A 15346-nucleotide genomic window follows, 5' to 3' on the forward strand; every position below is an offset into this window, starting at 1 on the left:
TTAGTTAGGAGTCATCTTTATCGCACACAGGTTCAGAGCAGATTACCTCTGTCAAATTCTGAACAAACACAGGAGGGAGTATTTCCTTTTTATATCCTCCTCGTTCTGTGTAAGACAGCTTGTAACCTTGAGTACATATTGTATCTAATCAAACACCTGTCATATCTATACAGACAACTTGTAAGTTTGAGTACCATATCACATCTATACAGACACCTAGCATCAATACCAGCGTATCAGTTTGATGGCTAGCTTGCAAGGTCAGACAGCTAAGTTCATCTTTTTTAAAAAAATTTTTTCCCTATGGAAGAAATAGTTTATTTATTTTATTTTATTGCTTAAAGTATTACAAAGAGTATTACATATATCTCCTCCCCCTCGCCCCCGGCCCTTGACATTCCCCCGGCCTCCCCTAACCCCCAGTGGCTTGTGTCCATTGGTTATGCTTATATGCATGCACATAAGTCCTTTGGTTGATCACTAACCCCCCCCCCCCCGCCCCCAAATCCTCCCAGCCTTCCCACTGTAGTTTGACAGTCTGTTCGATGCTGCTCTGCCTCCGTATCTATTTTTGTTCATCAGTTTATAATGGTCTTTATTATCCATAAATGAGTGAGATCATGTGGTATTTTTCTTTCATTGACTGGCTTATTTCACTTAGCATGCTCTCCAGTTCCATCCATGCTGTTGCAAATGGTAAGAATTCCTTCTTCTTTACAGCAGCATAGTATTGCATTGTGTAGATGTACCAGTTTTCTAATCCATTCATCTGCTGATGGGCACTTAGGCTGTTTCCAGATATTCGCTAGGGTAAATTGTGCTGCTATGAGCATAGGGATGCATATATCCTTTCTGATTGGGGTTTCTGGTTTCTTGGGATATATTCCTAGAAGTGGGATCACTGGGTCAAATGGGAGTTCCATTTTTAACTTTTTGAGGAAACTCTACTGTCTTCTATAGTGGCTGCACCAGTCTGCATTCCCACCAGCAGTGCACATGAGTGTTCCCTTTTCTCCGCATCCTCTCCAGCACTTGTTGTAGTTGATGATAGCCATTCTGACAGATATGAGATGATACCACATTGTCGTTTTGATTAGCATCTCTCGGATGATTAGTGACTTTGAGCATGTTTTCATGTGTCTCTTGGCTTTCTGAATGTCCTCTTTTAAAAAGTGTCTATTTAGGTCCTTTGCCCATTTTTTGATTGGATTGTTTATCTTCCTTTTGTTAAGTTGTATGAGTTCCCTATAAATGTTGGAAATTAAAGGTTTATCTTTTCTATTTAAACAAAAAACAAAGTTATTTTACAGTCTAAAACTAACAATGTTGACCTACACAATAAGAGACTGTCTAAGAATAACAGAGTAGTTCAAAGAGCAGTTTTTTCAAAGGAGCGACCACTATGCTTCAATTTGACCCATGCTGGCAACAATGAACAAGAAGCAAAATAACAACAGATTAATGCCCAGAATGGCAGTTTTGCACCTTCTTTATACATTAGACTCAAAGGAGAAGCCATATGGGGGTTAAATGAAATTCATTGGTGATAAATTAGGGGAGGGCTGAGGAGGGAAATCTGACAGATTGGACAAAAAGTAAAAAAAAAAAAATAGACACAGACTTTTTTGGTAAAAGGTTATTGATTAGTTAACAGTTAATATTTAACTTATAACAATAACAACTGGGGCTGTGTGGACTGTTGTCTTGAGAGATCGTGCCCTTAGGGAGTCTGTAAAACGGAAATTTTCCTGAAAATCCAAAGGCATGTTATCTTAGATGCAAAAAGACAATAGGCAGGCTCAATACGGTAAAAGTTGACCATTGCAAAAAAACAAAACAAAACACTAAAACAAGGTTAGGACATAACTACCCGAGACAAGCTTTTACTTACAAAGTTTTAATTTCAAACCATCCTCTATGGTTACCTTTGGCCTCTGAGTTTGTAAGATTGACCATGCCATGACAGGCTCCCTGAGCTTGATAGGTTTACTATGGGCCATCATTTTTGTCCATACTGGGGAGTTAAAACCTGTGAGTTCAAGAGAAAATTCAATGAGTGGTTGATGTCCCCCAGGACCCATTGCTGACATCCTCCTTAACACGATGCCCCCAGTATTGTTGGTGTCCCTTTACCTGAACTCCTAGAAGTATTCACTCTTTATGTCAATAAAGCCTTAGGCCCTAGCCAGTTCGGCTAAGGGTATAGAGCAAAGCCTTGCAGACCAAAAGCTACCAGGTGCGATTCCAGTCAAGGGCACATGCCTGGGTTTTGGGCTCCATGCCCAGTTGGAGATGTTCAGGAGGCAGCCAATGAATGATTCTCATCATTGGTGTTTCTACCTCTCTCTACTGCTCCCTCCTCTCTGAAATCAATAAAATAATTATTTTAAAAGAGATAAATAACTTAAGCTTTAGGTTCTAAAAGTGGTCGAGGTATTTGTAAGGACAAAAAAAAAAAATCTTTTTTTTTGGCTGTGACCTTCCACTATTTATGAGATGCACCTGCTAATTAAACCCCAAGGTTGTTGGCTCCTTTAATTCAAACAGCTCCTCTGTTCAAAATGCAGAACATGATAAGCTACTTTCAAGGCTGCATTCTTTTTTTTTTTTATTGATTTTTTACAGAGAGGAAGGGAGAGAGATAGAGAGTTAGAAACATCGATGAGAGAGAAACATTGATCAGCTGCCTCCTGCACATCTCCCACCGGGGATGTGCCCGCAACCCAGGTACATGCCCTTGACCGGAATCGAACCTGGGACCTCTCAGTCCGCAGGCCGACGCTCTATCCACTGAGCCAAACCGGTTTCGGCAACAAACTATATTTTTAAAAAAGCCCCTCATAAAAACTTCAGCACGGCCCAAGGCCTCTGCATTGCTGGTCCTTACCCAAAGGCACTGCTGGAAAGCAGAAGCCACCCTTTCTTCCCTGCCCTGTACTGACTAGCAATACTTGGCCCTTTCCAATCTTGGAAAGTGAAATAAACTTTCTCTCTGCATGCCTTCTCTTTGCTGTGAATTCTTACACAGCCCACATCACTTGACAAACCCTAACAGTATTCCTTTATTCTAAGGAGTTAAGTGGGTGAAAATGAGAAAAATGACATTGTAGAGTCAAAATATTTCCTTCCTCTTTTCTAGGTTCTTTGGTTGCCCTAATAATTAAATTGGTGAAATACAGATTAACGGGACAAAAACCACCAAAAAGTTATTAACATGTATACCTCCATATACATGGAAACAACTCAGAAAAAGAGTAACTAGCCAAAATAGCAAACACCTTCACCTGAAAGACCACCTTCACCGTCAACAAATGTTGTGGATAGCCCTAACCGGTTTGGCTCAATGGATAGAGCGTCAGCCTGCGGACTCAAGGGTCCCAGGTTCGATTCCGGTCAAGGGCATGTACCTTGGTTGTGGGCACATACCCAGTAGGGAGTGTGCAGGAGGCAGCTGATCGATGTTTCTCTCTCATGGATGTTTCTAACTCTCTATCCCTCTTCCTTCCTCAGTAAAAAATATCAATAAAATATATATTAAAAAAAAATGTTGTGGATAGTCGGCTAGGGTAGATTGTCAGGAAAAGCACAGTAAGGACCTCAGTTGTGGTGCAGTGTGCTGTGCACTGCAGTGAAGGGTCGTATTCAAAAGGATTCTGTTCCAACCGAAAGACCCAGGGTGCAGACACAGGAGACTGGGAAGTAGGAAGTGGGCCCATAACATGATCTGGGCTACAGAGAAAACAGTGAGCGCCATTGTCTCATTCAGCCAGTAGGGACATAGTGGACAGAATCACATGGTGGTGGGTCCTATGCATGAATAAGAGGTGAGCACCCATCCAGGGACTGGGATCATGTAGGACTCCAGCATCACTTCGGAATATTAGGCCCCAGAATTCATGTCCAGTTGTATCCACTCCTGCAGGGTGAATGTCAGTGCCACATAGGAACATCATTTGCAGGGTCAAGCTGAGGCAACAAATTCATCACAGTGGATGGGATCACAGCATGACACCCAACATGTGGGCGCAGTTGCAGAGGCCCAGCCCTAATATCCGAGGTCTCCTGTGGGTCAAACTCTGTGCTGGGATCAAAAAGGAGGCAGACAAACGCAGCTCACTATGAAAGATTCCCCTGGAGAAACCACTGCAGCTGAGAAATGATGGCGTTCCCCTCAACAGAGGGAGGCCAAAGGTAAGTGCTCTGAAATGTGAAGGGAATGGGAGGAAAAGCGTAACTGCAACCATGGAAACAGGAGCTGCAGCTGAGCCACTCTGGTCCTCATACCGTACCTGCTCCAGTGAGGGCTGCACATCAGTGGTAGAGACTGTGTCTGACGCTAGAGAAAACAATGGGTTAAAATCCAGCCCCTTGAATCTAACACTTGTCTGTGGTGTAAACTTGGGGAGCTGACTTCATTTCTCTGATACTGAATTTTGTCAGCGATTTGATATGAGTTTCCACTTGTCCAGGTTGTTGTGAGAATTAAAAGAGAAAATGCTTGAAAATCTAACCCTGGAATCCTGGCAACAAGTACTCAGCTTGTTACTTTTATTGATCTTGGAAGGCCAAAGTAAGTGCCATCAATCATCTGCATGTCATATTCAGCCAACTGAGATTCAGGGAGCAGTAGTGAGTCTGCTGGAGATTTAAATATATTGGCAGCATCCCTTGAAAACAAGAAAAATTTTCACGCTGCTTGAAGATATACTCAAGGTTGTCACAGTTACCCCCTCTGTACCTCAAGCTTCCATTATTCATATGAGGACTAGAGAGTCCACAGTCCACAGTGTTTCCAAGGAAAATACGGGCAGCAATGTAAATAGCGCAAAAACTTGCTAAGTTAATTTCTACACCATACTGTTCTATCAAGGGCAAAGACTGTTTGAGGCCCCATAAACGTTTTTCACCTCAGCATGTTTGGAGAGCTGAGATCTCCTTATAAGCTAATGTGGGGAGCTGATATAGGGTTAAGCCTCGGACTGACCTGTGGGCAAAGTCATGGGCAATTCCCAGCTTAGAGAGCACAGTCCTCTTAGCTTAATTAGGCTTGACCTTGTATAAAGCTCCCTAGATCTTACTCGGGAAGCTAATGGGCTGAGGGAAGTGCAACAAGAACAAAAACAAGTGAAACTTACAAGAACAAAAACAAGTGAAACTTACAAGAGCAGTGTAAACAAGTGAAACTTACAAGAACAAAAACAAGTGAAACTTACAACAGTGTAACTTACTGTGTAACTATGGAAACCACTACCTTGTTTACCGCTCACTATAAAATAAAGGCTCAGCTTGCCTTGGGATCTTTCTCTGTGGCCTCAGCCAGGCACAGGGAAGATCCACGGAGACTGAGGAAAGCTAGAGAGTTCTGAACGCTGTCTCTGTGTAAAACATCCTTCGCCGACTCCGTCCACACCTTTGGGAACCCCTGGACCCGCTGGGGCTGGACCCCAGCAAGCTAACACACAGTAAATATTACACCCAAAATTAAAGAAGACTTAGGAAAAAGCCTTCATTATTTTACAAACCAAAGAGACATGAGAGTGGCAGTTCTTCCGTTGATGACTTTGGCACTCAATAAATTCATCCCTGGCATCTAGGAAATGTGTGTCTCTAAAAATAGCAGTTCCTCTGTAATATTATGTTTCCTGGGGCCAACACTAATCAGTCCTATGTGGCAACTAATAACAGAGAAAAGAATTAAGAACTAAGGGCTCAGATCTTCGTAATTTTCTCCAACAAATTAGACAACAGAGTTACCTTCCCTGGGTACAAGAGGATGGTGACTGATTCCATCTGTAGGAACATATTGGTGGTATAGATGAAATACCTTTAGTAACAGAAATATGCATTGACATAGATCTGGAAACACATCTAAGTATTTCAGAAAGTGATACATAGATACATATGGTTCCAAAATAAAAACAAAAACAAATAACCCCACAAAAACACTTATGGGGAATGTACATAATGTAGGTATTTAAATGTATGAGATTCAATTCAGATAAATGAGACTTCACAAATCCTATATAATAAAAACCTTGGTGGCGTCACACCCTCGTGTGACGTTGTCACAAGATGGCTGCACACACAATGGAGGCGGGGCCCGGTGCCCACTCCGTGTGAAGAGGCCTGGGGGTCCTGTGGCTCTATGCAGCGTGGAGGAGGCTGGTCCCGGCGTCTCCGCTGCCTCTCATGAAGGAGGCGGGTCCCAGCAGAGGAGGCAGGTTGCAACAGGGGAGGGTAGTTGTTGGCAATCAGGCTGGCCTGGGAGAGCAGTTGTGAGCGGTCAGGCCAGCAGGGGACGGCAGTTGGGTGCAATCAGGCCAGCAAGGGAGCAGTTAGGCGTCAATCAGGCCAGCAGGGGAGTGGTTAGGGGGCAATCTGGCTGGAAAGCAGAAGTGGTTAGGGGCAATCAGACAGACAGCGGGCGAGCTGTTAGGAGCCAGCTGTTCCAGATTGTGAGAGAAATGTCCGACTGCCAGCTCCATAAACCAGTAGTCGGACATCCCCTGAGGGGTGCCAGATTGGAGAGGGTGCAGGCCAGGTTGAGGGACAACCCCTTTCCCCGTGCACAATTTTGTGCACCGGGCCTCTAGTTTTCTTATGCTATTGTTAAGTAATAACTAAGAAAACACATTTCCTACACATCTAAGAAAAGTCTCACATGTGAACTCATATCTGCAGAGCGAATTTAGAAATTTGGCTGAGAGATATCTCATGTTAATTGCACTCATAAAGTCTTTATCCAGTGTGAACTCGATGATGATATTGGAGACTATAGTTCCTTGCAAACGATTTCCCACATTCACAGCATTTATAAGGCTTTTCTCCTGTATGAAGTCTCTGATGACGATGAAGAGCAGTGCTCCAGGTAAAAGATTTTCCACATTCACTGCATTTATAACACTTTTGTCTAGTGTGAATTTTCTGATGACAGTGAAGGCCAGTGTTAGTGGTAAAAGATTTCCCACATTCACTGCACTCATAAGGCCTTTCTCCAGTGTGCAATCTCTGATGACCTTGAAGGGCAATGCTGGTGGATAAAGTTTTCCCACATTCACTGCATTTGTAAGCGTTTGCTCCAGTGTGAACTCGCTGATGACGAGAAAGGAGAGTGCTATAAATAAAAGATTTCCCACATTTAGTGCATTTATAGGGCTTTTCTCCAGTGTGAATTCTGCGATGAAGACGAAGGTCACTACTCCTGGGGAAAGATTTCCCACATTCACTGCACTCATAAGGCCTTTCTCCAGTGTGCAATCTCAGGTGATCTCGAAGGGCAGTGCTCCTGGTAAAAGATTTCCCACAATCACTGCATTTATAAGGCTTTTCTCCGGTGTGAACTCTCTGATGACAATGAAGGTCATCGCTAGTGGGAAAAGATTTTTCACATTCCTTGCATTTATAAGGCTTTTCTCCAGTGTGAATTCTCTGATGATGTTGATGAAGGTGACCTGTCGTGATAAAATTTTTCCCACATTCATTGCATTTGTAAGGCTTTTCTCCGGTATGAATTCTCTGATGACAACGAAGGGTACTGCTCCAGGAAAAAGATTTCCCACATTCATGGCACTCATAAGGCCTTTCTCCAGTGTGCAATCTCTGATGAACTTGAAGGGCAGTGCTCCTGGTAAAAGATTTCCCACATTCACTGCATTTATAAGGCTTTTCTCCAGTGTGAACTCTCTGGTGAAGACGAAGGTCAATGCTCCTGGTAAAAGATTTCCCACATTCATTGCATTTATAAGGCTTTTCTCTAGTGTGGATGAGTAGGTTGGGCATTATCCCATGCACCAAAAACTTGCCGATGACATTCTTGCTCTGGAAAAATGCTGGGTTTGCAGGTTCTATCCCTGGTAGGGTGTACACAGGAGACAGGCAATCAATGTTTTGCTCTCATTACATGTTTCTCACTATCCCTCTTCCTATTTTTATAAAAATCAATTTAAGAATCTTAAAAACCAAAAAGAAGCATAGTTCAAATTAGCTAGGAGCTTTTATAAAAAAGAAAAGAAAAAAAGGTATTACCCCTGACAGTGTGAACCACAAGGTATCATATGAGATGTTGGCAGATGACATGACTCTACTTCAAGAAAAACGTTAAGATCCCACTATGAGCTTCTGAAATTAAAAACAAATTCAGAGCCCTGGCCAGGTGGCTCGCTCTGTGAAAGTGTGGTCCCAATATCCTGAGGTTGTGGGCTTGATCTCCCTTCAGGACACACCCAGAGGACAGCTAATGAATACATAGATCAGTGGAATAGAGATTAATGTTCACCTCTATATTTCTGTCTATCTCTGTTACACTTCATTTCTCTAAATTTAAAAAATAAAAATTTTAAAGACAAAATTAATTTGGAAAGGTTACAGGATGTAAAAATCAAAACATAAACATCAGTTTCATTTCTACATATTAACAATGAATTCTTCGAGAGAGAAATGAATAAAGTAGTCAAGTTTGCAATAGAATCAATAATAAACTACTCGGGAATAAATTCCACCAAAATGGTGAAAGGTCTGTACATTGAACTCAAGACAGTGATGAAAAAATGGAAGAAAACACAAAGAAATGGAAAGACATCTGTGCTTTAGGATTTCAAATTTAATGCCCTTATAACGTCTACACTACCCAAAGCAATCTACAGATTAAATGCAATCCTGATGATAATGTCAATGGTATTTTACAAAGAAACAAAAACAGAATCTTGAAATGTATAGAACCAAAAGACCTGGAAGAGCAAAAGCAAACTTGAGCAAGAACAAACCAGGTGGCGTCAAACTTCCTGACTTCAATCTATTACAAAGCCAAAGGAACCAAACAGTGTGTAACTGGAATAAACATAGAAACACAGACCAACAGAACAGAACAGAGAAGACCGAAGTAAACCCAGGCACATACATTAAGTATCCTTTGACAAAAACCACAAGACACACAAGAAAGAAAAGATAGTTTTTTCACTGAATGGTGCTGGTAAAAGTGCATATTCACAGGTAAAACAACAAAACTGGACACCACTGAAAAAAAATAAACTCAAACTGCATAAAATAATTAAATGACAATCCCAAAACTTAAAACTACTTCAAAACAACCTAGAGAAAAAGCTTTGGACATGATTTTCTGAATGTGACAACCATCACCAGGCAAAGAGGGCAAACTAAACAGTCTAAACAACAAATGAAAAAGCGTCTTCACATCACAACAGCAATTAACAAAATGATATTAAAAGGCAATCTAGCCCTAACCAGTTTGGCTCAGTGGATAGAGCATCGGCCTGCGGACTGAAGGGTCCCAGGTTCGATTCTGGTCAAGGGCATGTACTTTGGTTGCGGGCACATCCCCGGTAGGGAGCATGCAGAAGGCAGCTGATAGATGTTTCTCTCTCATGGATGTTTCTAACTCTCTATCCCTCTCCCTTCCTCTCTGTAAAAAAATCAATAATCAATACAATATATTTTAAAAAAATAAAAATAAAAGGCAATCTAGCCCTGGCTGGTTTGGCTCAGTGGATAGAGCATCGGCATGTGGACCGAAGGGTCCTAGATTCAATTCCGGTCAAGGGCATGTACCTTGGTTGCAGGCACATCCCCAGTAGGGGGTGTGCAGGAGGCAGCTGATGAATGTTTCTCTCTCATTGATGTTTCTAACTCTCTATCTCTATCCCTTCCTCTCTGTAAAAATTAATAAAAGTATATATTTTTTAAAAAGGCAATCTACAGGATGGGAGAAAATACTTGCAAGTCATATGAACATATTGCTTGGAGATGTTGTGGATTCAATAAGATCTCCACAAAAAAGTGAATACTGAGATATAGAAAGAAATTCTCACAAGTATTTGGAGTTCCAATTAAATTATAAAGACAAGGTAACACTATACTGCAGGCTAATAAAAACACAACTACTCTGTGTAAAAAATACTTTATCCGCACAGAGTAACAAGCTCAGGGAAATTCAGAGACCTAAAGTGACCACAAAGGATGGTCTGAAATTAAAACTTTCTAACTAAAAGTAGTTAATGACAGTCAAAACCGGTTTGGTTCAGTGGATAGAGCATCAGCCAGCGGACTGAAAGGTCCCAGGTTCGATTCCGGTCAAGGACATGTACCTGGGTTGCGGGCACATCCCCGGTAGGAGGTGTGCTGAGGCAGCTGACCGATGTTTCTCTCTCATCGATGTTTCTAACTCTCTATCTCTCTCCCTTCCTCTCTGTAAAAAAAACCAATAAAATATATATTTTAAAAAAAGTAGTTAATGACAGATAAACATGTCCTCAGCCGGAATATTCACCAACAAAAGTGAATCTTTACCTTAACTGAGCCTGACTATCATCTTTTGCATTTATGATAACATCCCTTTGGAAAGTCAGAGTAACATCCCTTTTTCGGGATTCCTCAGGGCACAACCAAATGCACCATAGCAAAGACTACAAATACACTCATTGCTATTTTCATCATATTAATATTGATTATTATTGAATATCCTGTACTCAACTATGTAAAAGACTTATCATTTTACTTTTTATCCAATACCAGATGTAGCCCCACTTTGCTCTCTTCTGCCTACTTAATCAATCACCAAAGAATTTCATGTAACCCAGCTATGTCTGCTCTTTTGATTGTAATATATCAAGTAAGATGCAAAACTGCCATTGTCTGGAGCATTATATCAATGCCTTGAGATTTTGCTTCTTACAAACTGTGGAAAGTTTGGACCAAATAAACTCACAAAAATTATTTCCAGGTTTGAATATTTCTTATATTCACACTGGTCAACAGCATCTGAGCCTGCTGGAAAGATAGCCGCACTAAACTTCCTGAATGCAGGATTGCCAAAAACATTGAATTTGTAAAAACAAAAATACTACCAAGCCCAGCTGTGGTGGCTCAGTGAACTGAATGTCGTCCCATGGACCAAGATGTCCCAGGTTCGATTCCCAGTCAGGGCACATGCCTGGGTTACTGGCTCCATCCCCAGTAGGGCGTGTGCAGGAGGCAGCCAATCAATGATTTTCTTTCATTATTGATGTTTCTATCTCTCTTTCCCTCTCCCTTCCTCTCTGAAGTAAAAAAAAAAAATATATTAAAACCAAAACAAAAACCCCTCAAAATATCTGCAAAGCACAATTAAGCACATGCAAAAAGAAGAGTGAGTACCTGTATGTAATAAAAATTTAATATATAAGTAAATAAAATATAAAAGGTATTCAACAGACCCATTAACCAAAAAATATGGTTAAAAAATAGGCTAGAAAAATTAAAGACAAAGAGAGAATCTTAAAGGTAGCAAGAGAAAAGAAAACTGTTACCTACAAAGGAGTTCCCATAAGGCTGACACCTGATTTCCCATCAGAAACTCTACAGGCCAGAAGGGAATGGCATGAAGTACACAGGTGATGGAAAGCAAGGATCTGAGACCAAGATTACTATATCCAGCAAGGCTATCATTCAAAATAGACGGTCAAATAAAGAGCTTCCCAGACAAAAAAGGCTCAAGGAATTCATCACCACCAAGCCAGCATTACAAGATATGCTAAAGGAATTGCTGAGAAGAAGAAACAGAGAAAGAAACCTAGCCATAGAGAATTAAAATGGCTATAAATAAGTACCTCTCAATAATAACTCTAAATGTAAATGGTTTAATGCTCCAATAAAAAGGTGTAGGGTAGCTGAATGGATACAAAAACATTACCCAACTTTATGCTGTCTACAAGAGACCCACCTCAAAACAAAAGACACACACAGGATGAAAAGTGAAGAGATGGAAAATAATTTTCCATGCAAAAGGAAAACAACAAAAAAAGCTGGAGTACCAATACTCATATCCGACAAAATAGACTTTAAAAAAGCATCATGTTAAAAGAAATAAGCTAGTTGGAGAAAGATAAATATCATATGATCTCACTCATTTTTGGAATATAATGAACAACATAAACTGATGAACAAAAGTAGAGTTAGAGGGTAAAAAATATTCTACAATATAATAGAAGTAATCCAGTTATTTGCAGATTTTTAGTATTTCCTACAACTTTTGTGATACAATTTTGGTAATATTATTATAATTATTCTTGAATTATAATTATTACATATATGGTCATTTTTCTTGAATAATTGATGTTTATTGCATGTAACATTATAAATAAAATCATTTTTCTTGAAATAAAATAAAAAAACTGAAAGTAAATAAAAAATAGGCTAGCCCGGCCAGCATGGCAGAGTGGTTGAGAGTCAACCTATGAACCAGGAGGTCAGGATTCGATTCCTGAATAGGGCACATGCCTGAATAGGGTTTGATACCCAGCAGGGGGCGTGCAGGAAGCAGTGGATCAATGATTCTCTCTCATCATGGATGTTTCTCTCCCTTCCTCTCTGAAATCAATAAAAATATATTTTTAAAAAATAGGCTAGCCGAAACCGGTTTGGCTCAGTGGATAGAGCGTCGGCCTGCGGACTGAAAGGTCCCAGGTTCGATTCCGGTCAAGGGCATGTACTTTGGTTGTGGGCACATCCCCAGTAGATGTGCAGGAGGCAGCTGATCGATGTTTCTCTCTCGTCGATGTTTCTAACTCTCTATCTCTCTCCCTTCCTCTCTGTAAAAAATCAATAAAATATATAAAAAAAAAAAATAGGCTAAAGATGTAGAGGAATTTTTCCCAATAATATGCACAGATGACCAACAGGAATATAGAGAATGCTTTTCCTCACTAATCAAGGTGGAATCCATTGGGCAACCTGCCACAATACCAACCACAAATCCCTGCCAAGTAGTTCAGTACAGGAGGTGTTGTGATTGCAGAAAAATTAAAGGCCAAAGCAAACAAACCAGACCTACCAAGAACAGCAAGGGCCCAAAAAACTGGAAAGTCAAGCAGTGAGGACAGAGCACACCCTGCGTAAAGGGGCATGAGGATATGTAAAGTCAAGTCCAGGTCACTGGTGAGAGCCAGGGTCTTACCCAGGGAGGATAGAAGTTCAAAGTTCTCCAGCATCACATTCAGGTACAGCTGCCTCTGATCCTCATCAAGGAGCCTCCATTCCTCCCTGGAGAAGTACAGGGCAATGTCCTCAAAGGTCACACCAACCTGTCAGAATGGAGACAAATGATTATTCGGAATTTTTTTTTTTTTTTTGCATGCTCGTTGTAATTCCAGTTTGGTCCTGGAATTGTGTCTGTGTAGCATCCACTTACATTGCAGCCAATTTTAAACTCCCAGAATTGAAACCAAAGCTGTCTTTCTGAGAACCCACAATCCTACTCCTTACACGTCTTCCCCGCCCTCAACCTCCTCCAGGGCTCCCCCAGTTTAGTGTGGACACCAGGCCCTAAGGGCAGGGCAGGCTGCTTTCACATCACAGTCCTATTAGTCACTGTTACTGCCCTCAGCAAGAGTAGAGAGTCTGGGGCCTGGGAGGGCATGCATCTCAGCTCTGGGCCTTGCCTGCAGGGCCCCAGCCGCTGTCTCCCAGACCAAGCCTCCAAGACAAAGCCAAACCGGGGCTTATGCTTCACCCTTAAGTCTCCACACCAGGTACCAGGGACCATCAGCTCACACGTCCTCCAGATGTGCACACCGCTGTGTAATGTCTACCTCCTTCATATCTTCAGACCCCAGGTTCACTCCCTCAGCTCTGCCCCCTTCCTGCTCCATTCCAGTAGATCAACCATGAACTTGGCATATGGTATCCGAGAGTGACTGTACCATAGTCCAGCCGGATGCTGGCCCACCCCAGTCCTCTGAGGGTCTACACAGACCGAAAAGCCCGGAGTGAGCCTGTGCCGTCCTCCCCGCAGCCTCTGATCTTTCTGTCAATACTCACAGCCACATCCTCAGGGACCTTCACATGCAAGTCACCCCCGTCCTCTCTGCCCTGCACTTGCTGTGTCCTCAGAAGACACAACACTCCTCTCTCCCCTCCGCCTTCCTCACGGGCCTCCACGCGGGACTGAGCTGCAGGACGGGACAGGCGCCCGCACCCGGGCTGTCCTGCTCGGTGTGAGGACGCGGTGGGGACCCAGGGGACGCGCACTCACCTCAGCCCCGCGCCCCTGGGCGGGCGCCGCCATCGGACTTTGTGTGCCGAGCCGGGCGGGAGCGGCGGGAGCAGAGGCCGCGGCGGGAAGGGGGGTCCCTTCCCGGGCTCTGGAGCGGGTCACCCGGGCGGGGACACCGCATTTCGTACCCGCACGTGTGCTGTGTGCGCCGCGACTCTCCTGCCTTCTCTGTCGGGCCATCTCCCCCAGGACCCAGCGATCTGGAAGCTCCGCAAGAACAGCTGCGTAGGTTTGGATGGCGTCAAAATGCAGGCTCTGAGGATGCAGGAAGTCCCGCCCCTTGAAACACCTTTTCTGACCCTTCATTGGCTAAGCTGTTGGTATTCCCCCCATGGTGTTCTGGGTAATGTAGTCATTGAGTCCAAGTAAGTGATTAGGGTCTTTTTTTTCTTTTTCTTTTCCCCCCACCATCACTCCTGTAGAAAACACGGAGATCGCCACTGGAGGGGCTATGAAATGTCAGGTCCTCATGAGAGAGACATCTTGAAAATGGCTACAGAATGCTGTCATCTCTTCCTGGTGAAGGGACTTGAGTCCATGTTGATGAAAAGAGATTATCTGTCCTGGCCATTGTCACTGAACGGTTTAGTGTTGACCAGTGAACTAGGAGGTCATGGTTCAATGACCTGTCAGGGTACACGCCCATTTCGGGCTTGATCCCCAGTAGGGGGCGTGCAGGAGTCAGGGGATCAATGATTCTCTCTCATCATTGATGTTTCTCTGTCTCTCCCTCTCCCTTCTCCCTTCCTCTCTCTGATATCAATTTTTTAAAAAAAATCTTTATTGTTCAGATTACATTTGTTCCTCTTTTTTCCCCCCCCATAACTCCCCTCCTCCCAGTTCCCGCCCCACCCTCCGCCCTCACTCCCCACCCACTGTCCTCATCCATAGGTCCATGATTTTTGTCCAGTCTCTTCCCGAATCTCCCATTCCCCTTTCCCCCCCAAGGATAGTCTGTCCATTCCCTTTCTATGTCCCTGATTCATTATAATCACCAGTTCATTCTGTACATCAGATTATTTATTCACTTGATTCTTAGATTCACTTGTTGATAGATGCATGTTTGTTGTTCACAATTTGTATCTTTACCTTTTTCTTCTTCCTCTTCTTAAAGGATACCTTTCAGCATTTCGTATAATACTGGTTTAGTGGTGATGAACTCCTTTAGCTTTTCCTTATCTGTGAAGCTATTTATCTGAACTTCAATTCTGAATGATAGCTTTGCTGGATAAAGTAATCTTGGTTGTAGGTTCTTGGTATTCATCACTTTGAATATTTCTTGCCACTCCCTTCTGGCCTGCA

General features: G+C 42.6%; 1 protein-coding gene across 4 annotated transcripts; it reads right to left on the reverse strand.

Annotated features, from left to right (window-relative positions):
• Positions 1 to 511: 511 nt before the first annotated feature.
• LOC139000105 (zinc finger protein ZFP2-like) lies at positions 512 to 14745 on the reverse strand. 4 transcript variants are annotated; one of them, XR_011469527.1, is made up of 4 exons: positions 14024 to 14745; positions 12947 to 13073; positions 6662 to 7850; positions 512 to 6261 (listed from the first exon to the last, which is right to left on the reverse strand). XR_011469527.1 is itself a non-coding variant. In XM_070402382.1 (3 exons), exons 1-3 carry the CDS (start codon positions 14348 to 14350, stop codon positions 6739 to 6741), a joined length of 1566 nt encoding a protein of 521 aa, XP_070258483.1. In that variant the 5' UTR covers positions 14351 to 14745; the 3' UTR covers positions 512 to 6738. The 4 variants fall into 4 exon arrangements, 1 of the variants encoding a protein (XP_070258483.1); XR_011469528.1 differs by having other exon boundaries at positions 512 to 2029; positions 6035 to 7850; XR_011469526.1 differs by having other exon boundaries at positions 512 to 1245; positions 1926 to 7850.
• Positions 14746 to 15346: the final 601 nt, after the last annotated feature.

The sequence above is a fragment of the Myotis yumanensis genome, unplaced genomic scaffold (assembly GCF_028538775.1).
Source record: "Myotis yumanensis isolate MYYU_CA2020_CCGP unplaced genomic scaffold, mMyoYum1.0.hap1 SCAF_23, whole genome shotgun sequence".
NCBI lineage: Eukaryota > Metazoa > Chordata > Mammalia > Chiroptera > Vespertilionidae > Myotis > Myotis yumanensis.

Bases quoted from the DNA above. Each gene is read 5' to 3' on its own strand.
- LOC139000105 (XM_070402382.1), bottom strand. From the start codon at position 14,350: ATGAAGGGTCAGAAAAGGTGTTTCAAGGGGCGGGACTTCCTGCATCCT. The intron at 13,074-14,023 runs GTGAGTGCGCGT...CCATTCTGACAG, and splicing joins CCCAGGGGCGCGGGGCTGAG to GTTGGTGTGACCTTTGAGGA. The intron at 7,851-12,946 runs GTAAGACCCTGG...ACACCCTACCAG, and splicing joins TGAACTTCTATCCTCCCTGG to GGATAGAACCTGCAAACCCA.